The 22,550-nt window shown below is 41.8% G+C and overlaps 2 protein-coding genes across 12 annotated transcripts in view; one reads left to right on the forward strand and one right to left on the reverse strand.

Moving 5' to 3' along the window:
* ZMYND11 (zinc finger MYND-type containing 11) overlaps window positions 1–5,473 on the forward strand; it is a 104,653-nt gene extending 99,180 nt beyond the window's left edge. For all 7 annotated transcript variants that reach the window (XM_079301755.1, XM_079301759.1, XM_079301761.1 and 4 more), the window contains one exon: window positions 4,499–5,473. In XM_079301755.1, the coding sequence (XP_079157881.1) occupies window positions 4,499–4,621 (123 nt within the window). In that variant the 3' untranslated portion in view covers window positions 4,622–5,473. The remainder of the gene's footprint in view (window positions 1–4,498) is intronic.
* An 8,869-nt stretch (window positions 5,474–14,342) lies between these two features.
* Window positions 14,343–22,550, reverse strand: part of DIP2C (disco interacting protein 2 homolog C) — a 316,678-nt gene continuing 308,470 nt past the window's right edge. For all 5 annotated transcript variants that reach the window (XM_079299679.1, XM_079299678.1, XM_079299680.1 and 2 more), the window contains 2 exons: window positions 21,917–22,040; window positions 14,343–17,766 (listed from right to left, as the gene is read on the reverse strand). In XM_079299679.1, the coding sequence (XP_079155805.1) occupies window positions 17,514–17,766; window positions 21,917–22,040 (377 nt within the window). In that variant the 3' untranslated portion in view covers window positions 14,343–17,513. The remainder of the gene's footprint in view (window positions 17,767–21,916; window positions 22,041–22,550) is intronic.

Consider the following 22,550-nt stretch of genomic DNA (forward strand, 5'->3'; position numbering starts at 1 on the left):
CTGCTCTTTCACTGGTCTTTCAGCATTAAGGCTTTCTCCTTCATATTACTGTTTCAAATCTTCTTCAAATTTCAACTTGGCATTTTGATTATTTTCCATCTTAATTTGTTAGTGCTAACAGCAACATCTTCTCTAGTCCCATAGTATTTTTGATACTAGATCTTAGTATCAAAAATATTTTTTTCTAAATGCAGTTTTACTCTGTATAAGACATGCTTTGCATTATGTTCACACTTCCTTTGATTGTGAGACCTCAGAGGGTACAATATCTGCATCAATTTGGATTCCCCTGCTAATAAGGCTGTTAGTGATATCCTTTTGGCCTTTTCCTCTCCTTGCCTTTTCTACAGCTCTTTTATATTCCTTTATATTTAAGACATGACATTCTGAAATGTATTCGTCTCTTGTTTGTTCCTTAAGTGCAAATTGCAGCATCAGCTACAAGAACCATGTTGGTGTTCCTTTTGAAATGTGAAAGTAGACATCTAACTACCGTTGTTACATGCCTCAAACTTTTCCCTGGCTCTATTTGGATTTTGGCTCATGAAGTGTGTTTTCCCCCGTGGCTGTGCAGCACCTAGCCAAACCCTGCAAGTGCCATAACCTGTGCTGCTTTCCAGGAGCAGAGTGCAGGTGGAAACTGCTCTGCACAGGATCTGGGACCTGGCACACACACAGACTCTGCTGTTTTCACAGAACAGGGGAGCAAATCCAACATTCAGGAAGTCACACAGCACTGTGGCAGTTGTCTGTAACACACAGAGGGGTGGGCACAGGATTGCAGCCCTGGTGGGGCTGGAAAGGAGCAGGAGCCTCCAGGAGATGGCACAAGCCAAGAGACAGCCAGGCCTGCACCCCCCTGAGCCCCACTCACCTTCTGCTCTAATGGGCTGCTTTGCTGCTGCTCAGCCTCAGTAATCCCTGTGCTTACATGAAACCATGCTCCCTGCAGGGAAAACTCTGCTCTGGAGAAGGGTGAAAAAGTACTAAGGCAAGAGAGTCAGTCACTGACTATCACAGTCATGAGTTTGGTTTTTGGAAAGAGAATAATTACTTCAAATGCCAGAGGTTTGAAGAGTCTTTACTTCTGTTCCTCACAGAGATTTTACTGTGGGTGTTAGGATGGTGCAGTGCTTGGGTCTCTGTCAATAAGAGAATTCCTCCCTGTCTCTGCAGACCAGGGAAGTTATTTATGACAGACTTGATTGAGTTACTGTGTGTCACCAGCTGTGGTGCATGTGCTCGCCTGTGGCACTGGAGAGGGAAGTGGAATTGCCTCTGCCCACTATAGAATATGTCAAATTACCTCTGTTCTGTCACAAGTGAAGAGCACACATGTGAACCATTGTCACCATTCAGCTGTCATGCAGAAACTCAGGCACTATGACTTGATTGTGAGGCTGGACTCAGCTCTAGCTGCTTTTGGTGGCTTTGAAGACAGAATCTTCAAAAGAGACTGGCTGGAGTTACTTTTATCTGCTCCAATGTGCCTTTATCATATCCTTCAGAGTAATCAGAAAGTGCCCTGGTACCACATCACTGAATTTATTAATGAGGGCATAAAGCCTTTCTACTGAGCAAAACAATCAGAAGGTAGAAAGAGTATTTGACAATCTTGCCTATTTCTATGGCCTCAAACTGTCTGTCAATCACCACCCTAAATGAAGGCATCATGCAGGCAGCTGGTTTGCATGTGGCAGGAGAGGGAGGGTCAGGATAAACACCTCTGCATTCAAGCTGATGGATCTGCCTGCCAACACAGCCCCAGGCAGCTGGACTTGGTCCAATTACACAACTCCCCAGTGATCCTTCCTTCAGTGCCACTAATGACAGTCCCTGGTGTGTAGTACTGCACTTGTATGCTGCTATTATAATGATACCTCCTTACCAAAATCTCATGTAATTAACACACATACTAAATGAGTTTTGGTGGCTTTGCTTTTTAATTAGGAGCAGAGACCTCTGGTTTTGTGTAATGCTGATGTCTAGGCTTGGGAATACAGCTGCTATTATTCACACTGTATTTGTCTTTTTCTCATTCCTAAAAAAAAGGTCCAGTTGGGATGAAGGGATCATTTGGCTGGTGGTGTACAGGGACATAGGATGTGCTTCCAGCCCTCAGAAGACTAATGCATAGTTAAAGAATAACAGTTCCTCTTTCTCTAGCTGGTCACAATCACCTTGGCTTAACCCAATTTCATTTTTATACTTTCAGAAAATTTGGGTTTAATACAAATTTCTCAAGCAAATAGCAATCAAAATGAAGAAATGTAAAGGCAGGAATAACAATCATGAGATTATGCAGCTCAATGGCCTCCAGGGTGCAGGCTGGAGTGCTGGTCTTGACAGTGATTCTGTATTAGTTTCTCCAAGTTCTTTTATTTATCTATGTCTCATTTAAATTGGTTCATAGGCCATTTCCATCGACAGCTTTTAACTTTTTATCTTTTAAATTTATTTACACATATATTTATTTTAACTTGCAACAGGTGGTCTTTAAGTGAATGAACATTGTCTGTGATGTGTACTGTCTCAAACAAAACCCCAAGTGATTGATAACATTTAGAAAGAGGAAAATACAAAGAAAAGAGGAGGCCTGAGGCCAGCTGGCATTTTGCCTCCAGTGCCACATGTGCTGGTACCAGCACAGATGACACTATTTTCCTTTTGTAAGTGGAGATTTACATCCCACACTTATGGCCAGCATATGTAAAGGGAAGTGCAGGACCCACAGATCAGTTGTCCTCTCTTGTTGTAGGATTTTTTGATCTTTCCAAGCCAGCAGATGTGAATTCAGTCTCTGGGCTGAGGCCCATGCTGTACATAATGGAGAGACACAGCTGTTCCCTGCACCTTTCCAGCAGATGATCCTGATGGCTCCCACAGGCTTGTGGGCAGCCAGCAACATGAAAAACCAGGAAAACAGCTCTCAAGAGGACACTTGTTTGCAGACATTTTTACAAATAAACTTCCCATGAGCTAAATTATGAAAGGGAAGTGGAGAGGTTTCCTTCTCACACAGCTAGGGCAGTCCCTTTATTGATGATGTAAATAAATGGTTATCAGTTTAGCCAGTGTAAATGCTGGCTTTCTTGGAACTGTCTTTCAGTAGTGTGGGTTGTTGTGGTTTTTATTTTGAGGCAGTTGGGTTTGTTTTCTTTGTAATTCCCTGCTTTATTAGCAAAGCTGTAGCTAGACAGGACATAAAAAGTAAATTGTGTGTTATTCTATGGTTTGAGAGCAGCCTGCACAGACTGTGTGATATCCCTCCCCCTGGTTCCCCATCACACAATAAGCAGTTCAGATTGGATTCCTAAAGATGCTTCCTGATTTTGAGCAGACCAAATTCAGGAAGACAAATTTGAGGTTTTAGAGGCTGGTTCCCCAGGATGCAGAAATACAAATGGTACCTTTAGCAGCAATGACACCTTTCTTTATGGAGTTTTGTCAAAATGATGTCTAATGCTTCTGCAGCACTCCCTTAAGGTACATAAACCCACCTGAAGACAGGCACACTGCCTGTGTGGGTACTGTACCTGCCTGATGGCCACCTGTAGTGCTGACCAGAACGTTGCATTCCCTTTCTTAGTTCCTCAGAGGCCACAGGGCTGTTTTCCAAGTGGCTCTTCCAGCTGTCAGAAAGCTGGGAATGTTCTCTGTGTTCTGAGGTAGAAATCATCTTTGCTGCAGCTTTCCCCAGAACCAAATCATTCTGCATAAATCATGGGCTGTGTCACAGCACCTTTCAGAGTTTTGTGCATTCTGGCAAGCATGACAAAGGGCAAGAGCCCAGGCAGCCAACCTGTGTACAACAGGCCTTCTTGGTTTTATCTAAGGCTTGAAGGAAAAAACACTTTTTTCATCTGCTCAGTAGCACTGATGCAGCACAAGGTTTTCCCTTCAGGAGGTGGCAGTGCTGGCTGGCAGTCAGCAGCCCCCAGTGACAGCAGCATCCTTGCAGGCTGACCCCAGACAGACTCTAGCAAACCAATAATTCTTGTCTCCTGGGATGTTAGTGTTGCGACTTTTGAGATTTTCTAGACCAAAAGACTCTTCCCCAGCAACCTCTGGCAGGTCAGGCTTACAAAGAAACCTCAGAAACACTGATTTTCAAGCCTGTGCAGAGCCTGCTCAGGCCAGCAGTGCCTGTTGATTTATTGTAGCTTTTAAGACATAGATCAGGGTGCTATTACACAAATGTAGGGTAAAAAATGGTTCTTACACTGTGTGGCTGAAAAATGTCAGTCCACCGTACTCAGAGATGAGTTTTCTTAAGTGAGAGATGATGTTTTTGAAAAGCAATAATCCAGAGTCTGGAAAATAGGAAAGCATTGTGCAGATTTGCTGAAGATTGCTGTGAAAAATGCCCTCATGCCCCTGGGTGCCCCGAGCAGGAATAAGAGCAGCACTGGATGCGAGCAGGGCTGGGGGAACTCTGATGAGCTGGTGAGGAGGGGTCCTGCCAGGGGAATAACCCCTTCTCCTTTGTTTTCCCCAGTGCTACAACTGTGAAGAGGAGGCCATGTACCACTGCTGCTGGAACACTTCCTACTGCTCCATCAAGTGTCAGCAGGAGCACTGGCATGCTGAACACAAACGTACCTGCCGCAGGAAAAGATGAAAGAGTCGCTGCCCCCCTCGAGCACCACCCCAATGATTGCTATTCTCAGACAGAGCGGTTTTTGTTTCCAAAAAAAAAGAGAAAAAAAAAAAAAAAGCCAAAATTGTTTAGAATTTGCTTCCCATTTTGCACCAGCCTTTAAACACTTTTCGTAAAAGAAATTTTGCACAGTTATTTCAGTCTTCTGTTAAAAACGCTCCTCCGAAATTTTGTTGGCAAAATGAATTGAGCATCTGTGGGAGCAGGTTACTTCAAATAATTTTAAACTAGAGGATTTGTTGCATTTTCAGCAAATTTTAAGACATTTTTAGGTTTTACAGAGATTTTAATCTTTAAAAACAGCAGTTCTAAAAACAAAAAATGATGCAAGTTTAACAAAAGAAACATTTAAAAACTAGTTCTGAATCTAAGAAACACAGAACTGTTTCAGAAAAACAAAGCATACTACCTTGATGTAACATTTATTTCTTAACCTTGTTGAGCTGGTTTTGTTCAGCTTAATTTTACTGTTTAAAGGCATTATCTATTGGTTATACCAGTGGGTACATGATTGAATTTAGGGAACAGGGTTGACACAGCAGGTGCTAGTCCTGCGTATTTTTTCTTAAATATTTCCCAACTGTGTTTTATTTTCATTATTTCTTTTCAATATATAACTTTTATAACAAAATATTAGCTTTGATCTTGTAGTTTAAAATCACAGGGAACTGGGGTAATCTTTTACTGAGCTGGATCTTAGAGAAAAATGAATATTTAAATTTTGAAGTTTGCACATTTCGTCTTTGTTCTAACATGAGTGCTTATAACAAGAATAAGAAAAGCCAAAAAAAAAAAAAAAAAAAAAACAACAAACCCATACAAACAAAAAAAAAACCCAACTACCTTTATTCATACTTGGAATTTTGAGGCATACAAATTACTTTATTGCTCCCCCCCTTCAGCCTCCCCAAATTCAATGTCATTTGACCTCCTCTGATCTGGTGTCACCTGGTCCATTGTAACTGATATTAAAAGGAGAAAAAGCACTTAAGTTTCACAGAAGCCGTTATGTTTGTAGTAATGGGTCATTGCCTAATAATGAGCTCCATCACTGTACTCAGAATGAAGAATAATGCATGTTAATTTTCTTGTATTAAAGATGCCGTGATTTGTAAAAAGTCTGTATTTTGCGGAATGTCTGGATTAAGAAGCATTGCCAATAGGAATGGATCGATAGTTGAAAAATTATTTTCTTTTTGTTTGTTTTATATATAGATATATGAATTGCATCCATGTTCAGAGACAATTTTTTAAATAGATGTAAAGCTTACTTAAATAGCTTTTCTTTTAAAGTGTCTTCACATTTTAGTTTCTTTCAAAGATTGGTCTTAGACTGAGTCATATGCCCATTAATCATCCAGCTATTTTTTGAGAAGTTAGAGGAATAATTTGTAAATATTTATTTAGATCTTTGATATTTATTGAAAGCAATTACATGACAGAACGATGGAAGCTGAAGAACCAGGAGGAAAGCCTTTTAAAAAGTTTTCTCTAGTATTTGTCAGGGTCATTATAAAGACAAAAATATAACTAAGACTTCTGTGAACTACCACTGAAATCCTGACCTTTTTACTGACAGTGGTGATCTAAGTTAATTGACTAGATACTGCCAAATAATGCCCAATATGTTGCAGAAATTAAGTGGTAAGTTGATTGGAAAAAATAGCAAGTAGATGGTAGCTTGTATTACCACAGCTACATTATTGCCTGATAAATGTGTAATTAACTTTTGTCGCCTCTGTGTTGTGACTGTAAAACACTTCACAACTAAAAATCAATCTTGTTTGATTACTTTACGAGTTCCAAAACTTCGATCCACCCCTATGAAAGCAAGTATTGTGGAAATATTTTTGGTGTAAAATCATTCCAGAATATGTAATATTTAACTGATAGCTGCATGAAAGTAAGATTCGTGTTACTTTGGCTTTTTTGTCTCTGTTGACACGGTTGCACATTTCCAAGTTACTACAGCGTGAAAACTGTGTGTTTTAAAGAAAAAAAAAACAAAACAACAAAAAAAAAAAAAGATTGTGGCCTGGTTTTGTATAAGTTTTAGGTAAAATTACAATTGATTGTTTTAGGAACTATGATTTAAAATTAATTTTTCTGCAAATCATAAAGCTATATTAAAGTGTTGAGCTTAGCCACTATGCACATTGTAATTATTCATTGTGGCTGTCCAGTTTATGATGCATTCTGGCATTTTGTAAGCTGCTCTGACTAGCAATATATAGAGTCATTTAATGTGTTAACATTGGTTAATAAATGTATTTAAAAAAAACCCCACACTGAATGTGTCTGTGTTGATTTTGGCCAGTTGTCCTCCCATCCTGGGGTGGGCAGGCACCAGGCTCCTGTCAGTTCTTGTCCTCTCCAAGGAACCAGGGGCTGTGCATGGGGAGTGAGCTCCAGGAGCCTTGTTCCTGCCCCAAGGGCAGCTGGCAGGGCTGTGGAAGGGTTTCAGCACTCAACTCTCAGCACTGACAGTGAATCCTTGCAGGCCCCAGGGGCTGCACCCATCAAATCCTGGTTTAGAGCCAGATCCTGCACCAGCAGCAGCCAGGCTGGGGCTCAGCCCTGCTTCCCCCTGTGCTTCCCACTCTGCCTCACCAGCCCTGTGCCCTGTGCCTGCTGTGTGTTTTATGGATGAGGTAATTCCTCTGGAGGAGCTGCATGAGCCCAGCTTCACTGAGCAGCACAGTCCCATTGTGAAGCCAGCACTTGGTGCCAGTGAGGTGTCCCAGAGTCCATGGAGCACATCCAAGAGCAAGGGCCACGTGGGGACAAGCCAAAGGCAGAGTGGGTCACCCTGGAGCTCCAGGGCTGCAGCAGGGATGCTCTGGGAGTTGGTTTCAGTGTGGCAATTCAGAATTTCCCTATGGAAATTAAGACCTGGCAAGACCTGCAAGTCCTAAGGGATACTTCAAAGTCTCTTTTATTATTTCACTATCCAAACCGTTCTGTTCTTACCTAAGCCAAATTTCATTCCTTCATCTTGATGAAACTCAATTAAATGTCAGCAGCCAGCCTAGTGAAACACACAAGCTGGCAAAGCAGGCTCAGGAATGAGCAGCACCTCCCTTCAGCTCCTGTCCCAGGGCATTTTTCCTTTTTGATGACTGTGGCCACTCAGCACTGCTCACCAGCACTCCAGTGTCAGAAATCCCAGTGAAAATGCTCCTCCACTCCCCTCCCCAGGTGCCTTTGCCAGTTCAGGTGACACCAGTGGGGCCAGGATGGGATCAAGCAGATCTTTGGACGTGCCAAGGCAGTTTCCCACCTGCATTGTGAGACACAGATCATCTGTGACCTGCCATGCTCCATCCCTGTCCCACCCTGGGCCCTGTCATTGGCAGAGCACAGGAACAGAGTCATCCTTGCACTGCCCCAACTCTGCAGCTTCCTTCCATCAGGAATCTCAGGGTGAGTGGGGGCTTCTCTGAATTCCTGCAGCATCCCCACTCCAGGCAGTGGTCCCAGAGCATCACAGAGCATCAGTTGTGAAGGCTTAAACATTTTATTGTTGGCTTTTTCTGTTATTATCATTATTGCTGTTGTTGTTATTAATGGACTAATTTTTATTCTTTTTTTTTTTTTTTTTTTTTTTTTAACTCTGGCTGTTTCTTTATTTCAATAAGGAGGAGCTGTGGTTTCTGCCTCCTGCTTCCTTTAGGTGGAGTGAGCTGCCCAGCTCATGGCTTGTTTGCCTTTCACAGTCTTAAATGACCAAGCCTGTGAATATGTTTGAGATTTGTTGCTGGTAGTTAGGTGCCACCCTGTCAATTTTAGCCTCCCTGAGTGAGAATACATATGTGATCTGTGCACACACCTCTCAAATGCTTTCATAAATCCAATTGAGGGGGGATATCTAAACCAGAGCCCTCCTTGTGCTGTTTCATGTTAAGGAAATGCAATTGCAAGTAGAAAGGTCCATCCATTTGTGAGAATACTAGAATATTTTGGGGCTTAAGAGGCAAATGATTATATGTAATGTAAAAAGAATAAAACATTTTAGACCTTCTAAACCACATATTTTACTGCAATAAAACCTATTTCCAGATGTCAAAAGCCTCAAAAGTATGACAGACTCTGAGGAATGCTCTTTGAAAAAGAAGTGCTGCTTACTAGATGTTCAAAATTGTGAAATCAGAAAAAAGAAAGAGAACCAAGAGAAAATTAATTCAGCATTGTCCCTCCTGTTCCCCATGGCCGTGCCTGCCCCAGGACCTCTCCCACCCCATGAGCCTGGAGCCACTAATGGGCTATAGAAGAAATGTTTCATCACTTCAGGGTGGCAAACAGCAATCAAGAGGCTAAAATTAAGAGCAGCATCTACTTTGTAGACAATTTGTAGTAGAAGGGGACTGATAATTGAAGATTATTCAGAAGAAATGCCAGGAGAGCCAGAACACTCCATGCTAAAAGGCAGAGAGATTGTGTTTGTTTACAAAGCCACTGGCCACTTGCTGAAAACTCCCTGAGTGAAAACTAAGCTGGCGTGAAGCTTCAATGGAAATAGGATTTACCCTAGAGAGGGAGCTAAAAATAAACTGAGTTCTGCATCAGAGGACGCTGAGAATCTGGCTACAGAAATTGCTTTACTAGTGTTTGGAAAAGGACTTGTGCAAAAGAAAACAATGTTTATTAATAAAGCCGGAGCACTTTCATTTTTAACTACTTCACTAACAGGAAAGGTGCTTTTGCAAGCAGCCACTGTAGGTGGTTGGGGCCCCACTTGCTGCCACATCCAGCTCTGCCCCTCTCCTGCCCTCACTCCCATGGGAGCAATGGGAGCCAGCTCAGCACTGGGGCAGCTCTGAGCCATCATCCCACCATGCTTGGCCACAGCAATGTGCTTTTGTCCTTTTTAACAATGCCTTCAAGGTGAAAAATTTCACTTAAAAGTGAAAAGGAGCTCAGTGCCTTGCACACAGCAACTCTTGGAGTCCCTGTCACCAGGAGAGAGGTTTTGTCTGGCATGGGCCACCCCTCTGTGCCTCAGCTGGCTGGGGCATCCTGCTGCCTGTCCTCCTTGGGGCTGTAGGAGCTGTGGGTCTGCTGTGCCTGGGGAGGCCTCCAAGCCCAGGGCACAGGCAGGGATATCCAAACCCCAGGGCACAGGCAGGGACATCCCTGCTCCTGCCCTGCAGCTCAGCCCCACCAAGGAGCAGCAGCACTGGCTCCTTCCCAAAGGAGCAGCATGGCCAGAAACTCTGCCATGCGTGGCTTATGTGCTGGAGAGAGAATTTCTTTGGCTGACACAACACTTGACTGATTGTCGGAGCCTTTTCCTGTCTTTTCACAACTCCATAAAGACCAAAGGGCTGGAAATCCTTCTGGTTTTGCCCCAAAGAAATGCAAGATGTGCAGCTCAGTCATGCAATTGCCTGTTGTGTTTCCCACTGACACTGGAGCAGCAGCAGTTCAGCCCTGGGCTCCCCAGTGCCAGTGGCTGCCCAGCAGGAGCTGCCCTGTGCTGGCCCAGTGCTGGGAATCAGGGCTGGATGTGGAGCCAGAGCCCAGCACTGCCCAGCCCTTCCCACCAGAGGCTTCCTGCTGCCTCTCTGACAAATTTGGGTGGGGGCAATGCTGCACTTGCAAGGAAAGCCCCCAAACCCTGGAGTTTCTTTTCCTCCAGCCAGTGGGGTGGCACTGGGATTTTGGGAACAGGAGACAGCTCACACAGCAGGTCCTGCTGCAGGGACTGGACCTGTCCTGGAGTGCCACAGACACTGAGCAGCTCTGATCCAGGAGCCTCCCTTGGAAATTGTGGACAATTGGACAGAGGGGCCTGCAATGACAGAGCACTGGGAGCTCAAGCCTAAAAGCCAGAGGCCTCCCAAGCTCCTCCTTAGCCCTGCACAGCCCAGCCCTGGTACTGCATCCACTCACAGAGCCTTTCTCCTTAGCCCAAGGTTCATGGAAGTGCACTCTGAACAGAATCATCTGCAGAGACAGAACCTATTTATGGGCTTCTCTTAACAGCTTGTTCAGAATTTGCCTTTTTCCCTCCCAATTATGACCCTGCTCTGGACCTCCCTGGGCAGGGGGAGTGTTTCCAGCTGTCCCAACTACTGCTATCACCATTTGGTAAAAAAAAACCAAAACAGTGTCTGCAGTTGCCTGTCCCATTACAGACCTAATTATTATTTTTCCTGTGGCTCAGCATTTCCAAATCAAAATGGGACTTTGCCACATCCCAAAATGACAGGTTGCATCCTGGCTTTGTGTCTCTCCTGTGGATGCACTGGCTTTGTCATGCTGGAGAAATAAATGATGCTGGCAGCTGTAAGTGAAGTGCAATGACAGCACATGTGGCTTATGCAGGCCTGGCAAGATGCAGCCACACCAGTTTGGCAGCAAGGCTATGGCCCTGCTAGGTGCTCCAGTGGAAACAGGAGTTTTTAATGGATGTTTTCATTTAAGAAAACATAGGGTTTGTTAGAAAATTTTCATAGCAGAGTGATCTCTAACAATCATTCTATTATGGCTTTAAAACAGTAGTTTAAAGCCTCTTGTACTGTAAAAAGGCTTTGCTCCAAGATGTAAAAATACTTTTTCCTCTGAAGGAAAAACTGAGACCACACTTTCTCTTTGCTAACCAAAGAGCTGTGAGAGAAGACCTTCAACATTCCCATCCAGTTTTCATGGCTTTACACCCTGGACTGGCAGGACAGGCTGTGGGATGCCCAAAGTCTGCCCCAGCAGCCAGAGGCATTTTTGTGCAAGTCCATCCCAGCAGCCAGCAGGGACTGAGCCACACAGGGACCCTGCAAAGCCACACCAGGGACCAGCCCCACCCCAGCTCACAGCTACTCCTGGTTAGGACAGAGGGGGCATGCAAAAAAAATCCTCCTGTGGATTTCAGAAAGTATCCAAACCCAAATGTTTGAGGGGCACCCTAGAGATGCTACTGAGCACATGTGTCTGCAATGGAAAGTTTAATTCCCCTGTAGCTCCTCAGGCACTGATTTGCTTTGGCCAGGGGCTGGCTCCAGGTCTCATCTCCTGCTGCTCTGTGAGTGCTGCCTGTGCCACACTTGCCTCCTGACCTGCATTCATGGAAATGTTATTTTCTTCTTGCCTGCAGCTGCTTCTCCTACTCCTGTTTTCTCCCTGGGTTTCTGTTCTTCAGTCCTGACACTTATCTGATACAGACCTGGTTGTTTATTAGTTTCCCAAACCACTGGGGTTGGGATAGCTTCTGCCCATGCCTTGCTCATGTCTGTCCTACCTCCACACACTTCCTCTCTTTTACTGCAGAGCCCTTGGCTGAATTCAGCAGGGGAAGATCACCCAAGCCTCCAGTCAGAGCCCAGGGCCAGGAGCAGTGAGGTGTGTCAGCATCTGGAGACTCCTGATTGAAATGCACTCCCCTAGGTGAGAAAATTAAAATGTAGGCCCCTAAAATTGGGTTTGATAGTCTCAGCTGCTTGATCTTTATTCCATGTGCAAAATCTTCTTTTTCCTGGCCTCCCCTCCTACACCAAATGCTCTTCCTAAAACTGCCCTTCATTTACAGTTTCCTCCACTGGTGTCCTTATCCTGATAGCTCAGTGCAGCTCTTATCTTGGTGCCTCTCTGGCATTTCCAAACCTTTCCCTGGTGCTGCCAGTCACAGCTGGAAGCCATTCCCTGTGGAGATTCCATCAGCTTTGTCGTCCTCCAGCCACTCTCCACATGCTCACATGCACCAATCTACCAAAGCACAAAAATTAAAACAAGATCAGCTTTCTGCCTTTAGGATCCACCATTAAATGGTCATTGCTGTAGAATAATTTTCAATAATTTTTAAAAATTATTATTAGATATGTTGTGGGATCCCTGGGAAAAAGTCTTTTGTTTTTTCCCTATGTGGATCATAGATAATGCAACAGTGCCTTTGGAGAAATCTTGTTTGTGCAGTCCAGAAGTAAAGAGCTCTTTGGCATGAGCTGCCTGGTGAACCTGAGTGAGTTTGAAATTCCTTGCAGCTCCAGGAAGGTGCAGAGGTGGCCTCATCCTGGTCTGCTGTAAGAAAGGGGGAGCTGCTGTTTCAGAGATGCTGATCTCAGCCAGGTGCTGCATAAATGAGATAAAGATTGAGAGGATTTTTGTGCCAGCTTTAAGGTGATACCCCTCAAAAGAGAACAGAAAAACCATGAAAAAGAGAACTCTAAATCATGGTAAGGTGACTGAGCTTTTGGGAGGGTAGGCTGCCAAATGGAGCATTCCAGATGTAGGAAAAAAATACCAAAAAACCCCCACATTTATGTTTAAGAAACAAATTAACAATATATTATTTTTTTTATCCTCCCAAAAATTATTAATTTCTACTTTCACAATGTAGAATCTGGTTAATTTTTTAATTTTTCCTCTTCAAATCTCAGTTTTACAGCAAAACCTTCTTCTAATTAAAAAAATACTCAGAATCAGAGTTGGCTCTTACCCTGGGGACAGAGGGGTCCATCCCCCTTGGGATGACTCTTGCAGGCTGCACCTCTTCCCACTGCCCATCCAGCCAGAGCCCAGCCCAGCCCCTCCAACCATGAGTGTGCCCAGGCAAGAGCCACAGCTGGATCTGCCTCTCCAGAGGTGCAGAGGGTTCTGTGGCCCAGCAGGGGACTGTGCTGCAGGGAGCTCAAACCTCCCCCAAACTCAGCTTTGCTCTCAAGGCAACTGGTGAGAATTTGTTTTGATCTCTGTGCACACCCCTCCCTCCCACCCTCAATAATAACAATGCTTAAAGCAAATCTTTGTGTTGAAAACCAGAAAAGGAATGCTGTGTGGTCTTTCATCAGACTTTTTTCCAGTTCTTACATTCTTAGTATCAATGTGATAATGAAGAAATTATGCTGTTCTTATCATGCATGATTCTCCTAACCCCACATTTTTTTTTTGCTGAGATTTCCCACCAGCTTTACAGCTTTATAGCCACCGTTTGCCAAAATTATTTTTTAAAAGTGGAACTGAAATATTTTAACCTTTTAAAAACTTTAACTCCATTAACATAAACACCAATCCTCTTTTTGCTTTAATGACACGATTTGTGAAATTGAATCAGGAACTACTTGCTGTTCTGCCATCCTCTTCCTTCTGCCATCTCTAACTTGCTCTCTCCTTCCCACAATTTTTGGATCTCTCTCTGGTCAGGGCAATTGTGGGTCCACAAAACTGCACCTACCTCTTGTAATAAGCAACCTGAAATCTGAGCCAGCAAAGATGGGATTTTATACCTTGAATTTCTGAGACAGCACTCTAAAGACACAAGGACGGAGAATTTCACCCTTCAAAATCACATTTGTAAAATGAGAGCCGAGGCCAAACCTCTTTTCTGGGAATGCTGGTACTCAGCAGCTGGAGCCAGCTCTGAAATCAAGGTCTTCTTGGAAAAAGCCAATAGAAATGGACAGATCACATTTCCAAGAACAATCATCTGGCTGCCCAAGGCTACTGAGCAGATGGGAGGTTGTAGCCCCACATGTGTGTGACCAAGCTGTAACCCACAAACTTCCACTGGCAGAAAGCTCCATCAGAGCTGTAAAACCTGGATCAGTGACTTCCTGAGGTGACTGATTAGCAGCATGTCAGTAGCAAGACCTTGCAACAAAAGGGATAAGTGACAAATTTGAGGAGTTTTACAGTACTAATGCTTGTTATTGCTTCTCACAAAATGTTACCAAGCTTACAATAATCTTTACACTTTCAGCAAAAATGTGAACAGTATATTTGAATATATTAAAAAGAATTAAAAAAACATTTCACAAAAAACATTTGTTGCCATATGAAAGTCTTTCAGCAATAAATGCCCACACCAGTATTTAAACATTGTTAAAAGTATAATGATTTGTACTAATAAATTATGCAACAAGAGAGGTAAACAAAATAAAATTACAGTATAGCTCTCCATGTTCCTCCACCGAGCATCCGCAGCTCTCGGAAGCTCCATTTTAGATGACTAATTAAGAAACTGATATTTTCAGAGCAACAAAAATAAAAGCTTTTATTTGTTCATTTGAATATAAAACAGGCGTTATCACAGATGTACAAAGCGTACTGGTGGTTTAACATACAAGAAGGTTGCTGTCCTTTGCACATAAAAATTTTTGTTTGAATCTGTGATTGGCTGAGTTACATGAATTTCTCTAACCAGTCACCACACTCTATGAAATAACGCTGCTAACATTCAACTGATAAAAGGGACAGTCTTCCCTTGGGTAAAGTGTCAAGCAGGATTAAATATATATAATAAACAAGCACCATGAGGAATCTGCTCCTGTTTGATTAGTTTTGTGTTTGAATGTTCATTGTGTACCCTCTCTTTTTGTGCATGTGCATCGAGTTGATTACATGGTTTTGTCTGACTCCAAAAGCACAAGGTCACAAGACAAACATTTTATACATTCTCATGAATGGTTTATCTACAGTACAGTTTCTAATACAGAACAATCCTTCTTTATTGCTCAGTCTGATGGTGCTTAAATGTTTCCTTCCTTTTGCTTGCACAACAAAACCAGAAACTCAGTTTATCATTTCTCTTAACTCAGGATTTAACAACCACAGATGACAGGTTGCAGAAGAGAGCTGTTATTAACTGCGTTTCACAACTGCATTGCAGTTCTTTTATTCTCTACAAATGCAAAGTTGGCTTGGTGAAGGTTAAAGTGATGCTTTGAACGACAGCGAGATTTGTTTTGCAGTACTGAGATCAGCGATAGCAGGACTTCACAAGTTAGTTCACACACTGCAATTATGTTTGTAATCAATCAACATCTTGTCTGAAACCTTACAACAACTTGCCATTAAGAACAGATTTTATTCTTTTTAGGGAGCAGAAAATGAATTTGACAAAGTATGGGATTGGTCTGCAGAGCATGAATAGGGCTATTCACAGGACAGTGAGGGCGGAAAAGATGGCCTGAAAGAAAAGGCGTCTGACGTGGCGAGATGCTCCGTACTGTACATGCAGACTAAAACGTCCCTACCTTTGAAAAAGATTTAACACCCATCGAGACTCCCTTATACGTGATATAAACATGGTAACATTTGCCCTGCAACAATCTTAGTCATGCATATCCGGTAATGAGAGCCAGCACATGAACGTCATTTGGGACAAATAAGAAAAGCATTCTTGGACTGCAGCTGGTAAATCCCACTCTTGATCACAAACAGGTCAATTCAGTTACAACCACATGAAGGAAGGGGAAGGTTTTAAAAAAGGGGGCATGGAGGGCAGGGAAGACAACAGAACTGGGGAATCAAACCCCTCTTTTCTCCAAAGGTAGTAAAATGAAGGCAGCTGTGATGCATGTTTCCTACTCTTCTCCCGTTGTGGCCTCAGGCTGGAGCCCACGGGACTCCTCCGTTCCTTAACCAGGCAGATGGGTTCCTCGGATGTTTTAATGCATTTTGGGACTAGTTAGCAGATGCACGATCCATGCCAAAGGGTGGTGGTGACTGCACGCTCCTCTCCGGTAAGGAATTAATTAAAGACCATCGAAACAATCGTTTCCTGTAAATGTAAACTGGAAGCGTTGGCCACCGAGCTACGTGTCCTAGCTGAGAGGCAAATTGATAACTCTGTGCAAAAAACCCCAAAACTTTTCCTTATAGCAGTAAAAACACCAACTAAAACAATGAAAAAAATTGTGCAACAAAGTTCTGCAGCTAGACAACAGTGCTATTCCTCAACCTGCCTTTTCTAAGTCTAACAAGTGTATGCACATGCCAGCACGAATATTTATTGTTGCCTCCATGGCAAAGAAAAGAAAATTATTGTAGTGCATTTTTAGTCTTAAATTCATTCACTGCCTTAAAGGCAGCAATAATTCCACTTGCTGGTATCTAGAGGATTCTTTTTGACAGGGATACTTAGCAATCCAGGATTGCTTTTTTTTCTTTTTCCAAAAAATTTGTGAGTAACATTTGATTATCTACAGTGGGAGACACCATGCAAGTGACAAGTACTGCATTTTAAACTTTAAAATCTTTTGTCATTAGTGAATTTATATTTCATATATATATATTTGATGTGATACTATCCACTCAAGATAATACAACACTTTGTTTTTATATTAGCAAACATTTCAAGAGTTTAATATTCTTGAATGTTTCTTCTCTTTTATACTTCTAAAGAGATCAAAATAAATTAAACGTTTTGTACATAATTACAGAAGAAGTAGTTAACTTATTTCATCTTTTTAGTTTAGTACAAAGATATTTGCAAGCTCATTGCCGAAATACACCTTATTTATAAATTTCTTCCATTCTAACGCTAACATCAAAGGCTCTTTGGCCTTTGGGCTTTCAGCATCTCTGACAGAAAGCTGCAAGATTTCTAATTGAAAGGTGCTACTTTGGGTTTTCTCCTCGTACCACTACGTATTTTCCTAAGATGTGGGATCTAAAATGGCTTAAGTTAGAAATGGATCTGTATTCATCGGCTTTTTATGACATATTAAAACAAATGAAGGAAACAACTATTTGTATTAGTATGCAAATTGTTTTAAAAGAATCCATTTGGAGGGCAGAATAAAAAAAAATCTACTTCAGCTTACTTAATGTAAAATACAAAGCCACATTTACTCAAAAAAGCAGTATTGTCCAATAAGCAAAAAAAAAAAAAAAAAAGTTTAAAATGGGCTTTTCCAACACACTGAAGGGCCTTACCCCATAGTCCTTCTTTTCTAAAATTTAGTGGTAAAAGAAAACATTTCACATTATATTTCCTGCCAATCATGACTGCTTTGAAAAGTCGTAATAGAAACAGTTCCATTCTGATGAGTGTCAGCATCTTATCTGCACACTTTTTTAGTGGACACAAAAAAATTTTATACATCTATAGTAAAGTCCATGGAAGCTTTAAAGTACAAGACTACATGTTGTAGGCCACATAGATGGGATCTAGCTGGTCTGCCAAAAATCCATCTCGTAGGTGCATACGTTGTTTCTCTCCACGGGAGTTGATAGGAATTACACCAATGTCCACAACCACCACCACCCCTACAATCAGATAGTGTTCCTCCAGGACCACGTTGGTGACCAAAGGAACAAGGTCCAAAGCTTCTTGCTCAGATCCATCCAGCTCAACTACAACGACCAATAAATTTGTCCAGGTAAACACCGCACTGGAACAGAAGAAAAAGAAATATTAGCTCTGGGTTTTTTTCACCCATTTCAGTTTTTATCTCTTTTCTTGCACCTTGATTACTTTTTGTTGGAGCTGCTTGGGCTCTTTCCATGTGCTCAGGACAAAGTGTAAGCAGCAAGAGAGAACATGCTGCAGGCAGGGGCAGAACAGCCCCATGAGCTCTCTCTCACTGCTGCCATTTCAAGCATTAGGCTGAACTTTACAGAAACTGGCCTGTCATGGAAGCAGGCAGCAAGACAGCATGTGGCTCCCTCTGAAGCCAGGGAAGTGCCCCAACTCTGCTGTGTTCATGGAGTGATGTGTGTGAGTGATTTTGGGACTATTTCTGGCTGAGGATAATGCATTTATCCTTCCAAATATGGAGGCTGGGAGGGTATCAAGGGCTGGTGCATGCTTCCATCCTGAGTAGTTTTACAGCTTCCCTCCATCCTCCTCCTCACATCTCCAGTCTCCAAAGACTCTTGCATCTCATGGGAGGTCAGCACAGCTGAGCCACAAAGAGCAATCTCATTCTTCCTTGCAGGTGTTTAAGACACTTCTTCCTCTAGCTTATTCCACAGAATAAATAATAATATTCTACACATGTAAGCCATACATCAAGCCCTGTACTTTTCTCGCCTTTACCTCATAAAATCAGGGGATAACTTCCCAGAACTGTCTTGAGCATAAGCATCTGAAAGTTCAGAATATATTATGTACATAAGCCATCTTCAAAAAGAGCTTCTTACCCTAAAGTCAATGCTTGACTGAGACAGAAGTGCACTATTTTAGCCTCCTAAGATAGCTCTGAAAATCCCTGCACTGTGGAAACATATCTTACTTTGCCCAAAAATTAGCTATGAAAATGTGCTCTATGTTGATGCTTGACAGACTGGATTTTAGGAGAAAAGTACTTAAATCTTAAATTAAAAAAAAAAAAATTCAGATCCTGTCAGAGTACTATTTGATTGAATTCTTATGTGCTTATTGATCTGGAAAACTAATGAGCAGCCAAAGCAAGGAAGAGAAGGCCCCTTTGGCTTAATACTGCTGTGAAATGAATTTTCATTTGTAATTATGTTTTCACAGACATTGTAGTAAGTTTTGATTGATGATGAATATTAACAAAATGAAGTATCAATCTGCACAGGTGACCATCTCCAGATGCCCTGGAATTTTTATTGATTGCTGTACAAAGACCTAAATTAGTATTATATATATATTAACAAAAAAAAAAACCTGGGGAGGTTTCATTGAAATGTAAGCCAGCATTTAAAACCATGCCTGGAAACTACTGTTAGCTTGTTACTTGGGAAAGCAATTAATAACAAGATTCAGGAGCAGGTCCCTAAAACTGGGCTTAGAATAAATTAGTTCATCCAAATTCAGGAAACTGATTCCCAAAACTTTCATGAAGCTTCTATTAAGTCCTAAAATCAGTGACACTCCCAAGAGGCTTCAATTTAATTTAAAACTAATTTCATATGTCATGGTTCTAACTCACTGGTGATCACTGGAAGTAAAAGGAAATATCACTCTTTATGGTCTTACTGGTTGAGATGAACATACATCAGCCAGTGTGTCTCTCTTATGCATGCATCAACTGTCTAGCCCTGATGAATAAAAAACCTCAAACCAAAATGCTAGGGAGCAGGAAGGCTGACCTTTCCTTAAGAAATAATTGAGTCACAATAATCAAGTCACACCCAATAGATGCAAAACAGTCAATGCACTGAGCTGGGAATGGCACCTCCTGCTGCTTCCATGTCACCAAATGCTACAGGATAAACAAGGAAGTTGTCAAAAGACCTCCAGGGAAAGAAGCTCCTAATTGTTTTCTTCTCCAAATACCTTGTGTATTTGTGTATACCTAGCTTTGTGTATAAACCACTTCTAAGCAAATTCCAGGAAGCTCTGTTCTGCTCCTCTTTTGAGACTGACATTTAAATGAGTCAACCATGTGCTTTAATTAAAACACATACATTAAAACACATACCACATTTTGTGGTATTAGAAACACTTTCAAAATTCACAGTGTGGGTTTAGATCACAATAAAACCAGACTGTGCTGCTCTTTCACTTGTTATGTACTGAGACACAGGAGGTCCAGAGTCAGAGGTTGTTGATTTTGTGCTACAATTTCTTGAGACACAAGAATAATTTTAAATGACCTTTCAGATGTGATCCTCAATGACAGAAGCTGCCCAGCAGGATCACATGCCAGTCAACAACCCGAGTCCCTCAATGGTGTCCAGTGTTACAAAATGAGCTGTGTTTCTTGGAGGCTGTTTTTACAATCTATCAACTGGACATAACCAGCACCTTCTGTGTGCACCAGGAATTGATGCAGTTAAATTCTTAATGGGCCATTGTAACTAAAAAAAGAAAAGAGGCTCATGCCTATGTGCACAGAAAGGGATATACAAATTATAAATTAAAAAACCCAAACAACAATTAGCTGGCTATTATTTTGTCAAGGGTGTTTCACAAAGACAAAAGGAGGGTCTCTAAGAGAGGCTGAAAAAGAAGCTACATGAGAGAAGTCAAGGACAGTCAGGACAAAGATTGTGAATGAAAACTCAATGATGGTTGTTTGGCAGAGCATTGGTAAGGAAAAGGCTGGGAACTGTGAGCAAACCAGACGTTGTCACTCTGAATAACTGCGTCCTTTTCTGCAGGGACCACATCCAAGAAACATCTAATTCATCAGCAATGTCTCTTTTTGAGGGAAAACCAACACTGAAATACTGGCCTTAAATATTGGCCTTTGGGCAAAGGGTAGCAAAAGTGCAGAATGTTTTCTGAATTCTCACTCCTGTGCCTTGTACACTATCACCCAACTACTGGGAAGAGTTAAGGCACTGAGAATTATCTGCATGTACTTGCAGAAATTCAGTGGCATTTTCCTCTAGTTGTTCACCCTCAACCCTTTTCCAGTTGCCATTTTCTCACTCAGGATTTCCAAGGCTGTGGAACAAAAAAAGGATCCTCAAAGTGCTCTCAGCAATCTTGAAAGCAGGAATATCTAAGCAGTTTTTGGTGCTGAAACCCATTTCTGCAGTATGATATGGCTACCTTATTCACCGGCTGTGAGCTCATAATTTGAGGGGACACAAACCTCTGACAAACAGATACTGCTGAACACAGCAGTTTATGAATCTATGTTCATCTTACAATAGAACATCTGAAAACTGATCTGAAAACTTTCCATCCACTGCTGGTACTGATCTGACACATTTTCAAGGGGGATTTCATGACATTCCTAAAGTGTTCATACTGGTCTATATGAAGGCACAGAATCCAGCTCCCTGTGTTATGCCTGTCTGGCACAAGACCATATGAGTAGTGATGATGCTCAAGGGAGGAGGCAATAGGGAAAAACCTCAGTTACAGTCAGCCAAGCAACTAATTGCATTCATTTTAACTTATATTTAAGGAAAAAGCAAAGTCTTTTACTAAAGAAACCAGTTCAGCTGCTGTGCTTCATTCATTATTAAGCTTCCTGCTCCAAGCCACACCTCTGCAGGACTGAAAAGAAAAATGCTCTAAATTGCTCTGGCTACTGCAACAGATTCATTTTGGCTGAAAGGTGAATAGCTGAGCTGAGGTTGTATCAAAACAAAACAACTACCTGACTGAGTCTTCTGATGCAAAAATAATGAAAAGCAATTTGTGCTCATGTCGGCCTCAAGAAATGATTTCCTGCTGTGTACATCTGAGGATGATACATTGATTAAGACAACATCATTATTAACTCATTGATTTACTGCTTCAATTTCCATTGTGACCTTGATTTTATCACTGCTTCATTTATTAATAACCGATTCAAAAATAACAGTGTATTCACTAATAAAATTTATTAGCGTGTTCATTTATCTGAAATGTTTGCTTGCTTACTCCTTCGAAAAAAAAAAAAATAAAAAAAAAAAAAAAAAGAAACATACTGAATGAACTTATCAGAGATCAGTCCTCTCTGATTAAATCAGTTTGTGAAGTTTCATCCTAAGGACACATTTGCAGCTGGGTTATAAATCCTGTGACCATCCCGACAGGCTATTTTCTGGATCAATTGCAATATCCAAGGAAAAACCCAGACATTATAGGTATTTCAGGTTTTTATAAGGGCCCTGGTGTTATATAATCCTTACCATTCTGTGATGCTCTTGTGTGCTCTAATGACAGAGGTTTCAATATCAATTGGATGGTACCTCATCCCTCGCAACTCCATGGCTTCGTCTAATGCACCCACCACGTAAAGTGCATCATGGCGTTCTGATGGTAAGGGATTAAAAAAAAAAAAAAGGAAATATTATATTCTCCAGTACATTAAATTACAGAAATGTTCACAATAAGAATTAAGTAAAACAAGTGCAACATAAGTTATCCTCGAATTTCTGAAAGCCCGAAGTGATTTCAGAACTAATGAGCATTTTCCATTACTGAAGTGCCATGCAGAGCCAGAAACAAGAAAGGAAGGCACAAAACACTATTCCCATTTGAAAAAGACAAAGGCAGAAATCTTTCTCCAAAGGCAGTGGCATAATTCTTGCTTTTCTCCCAGGTGGATGCAGAACACATTCTTTTTTTAAAGGCACTCTGACTAGACAATAGGTTCCTTGTTTCTCTTTGTTTTTCAAACAGAAAGAATAGATTTGATCCTAACAGTGTGGCTGATGTATTTCCAATTGCTTTGAGATGGTCACTACAGATGCTTTTGATCTTTTACAAAGGTGTTTATCAATAAACTAAAAACGTGCTAGATAGCAAATTGCTTATTCAGGT

This window comes from Erithacus rubecula (genome assembly GCF_903797595.1).
Source record: "Erithacus rubecula genome assembly, chromosome: 3".
Lineage (NCBI taxonomy): Eukaryota > Metazoa > Chordata > Aves > Passeriformes > Muscicapidae > Erithacus > Erithacus rubecula.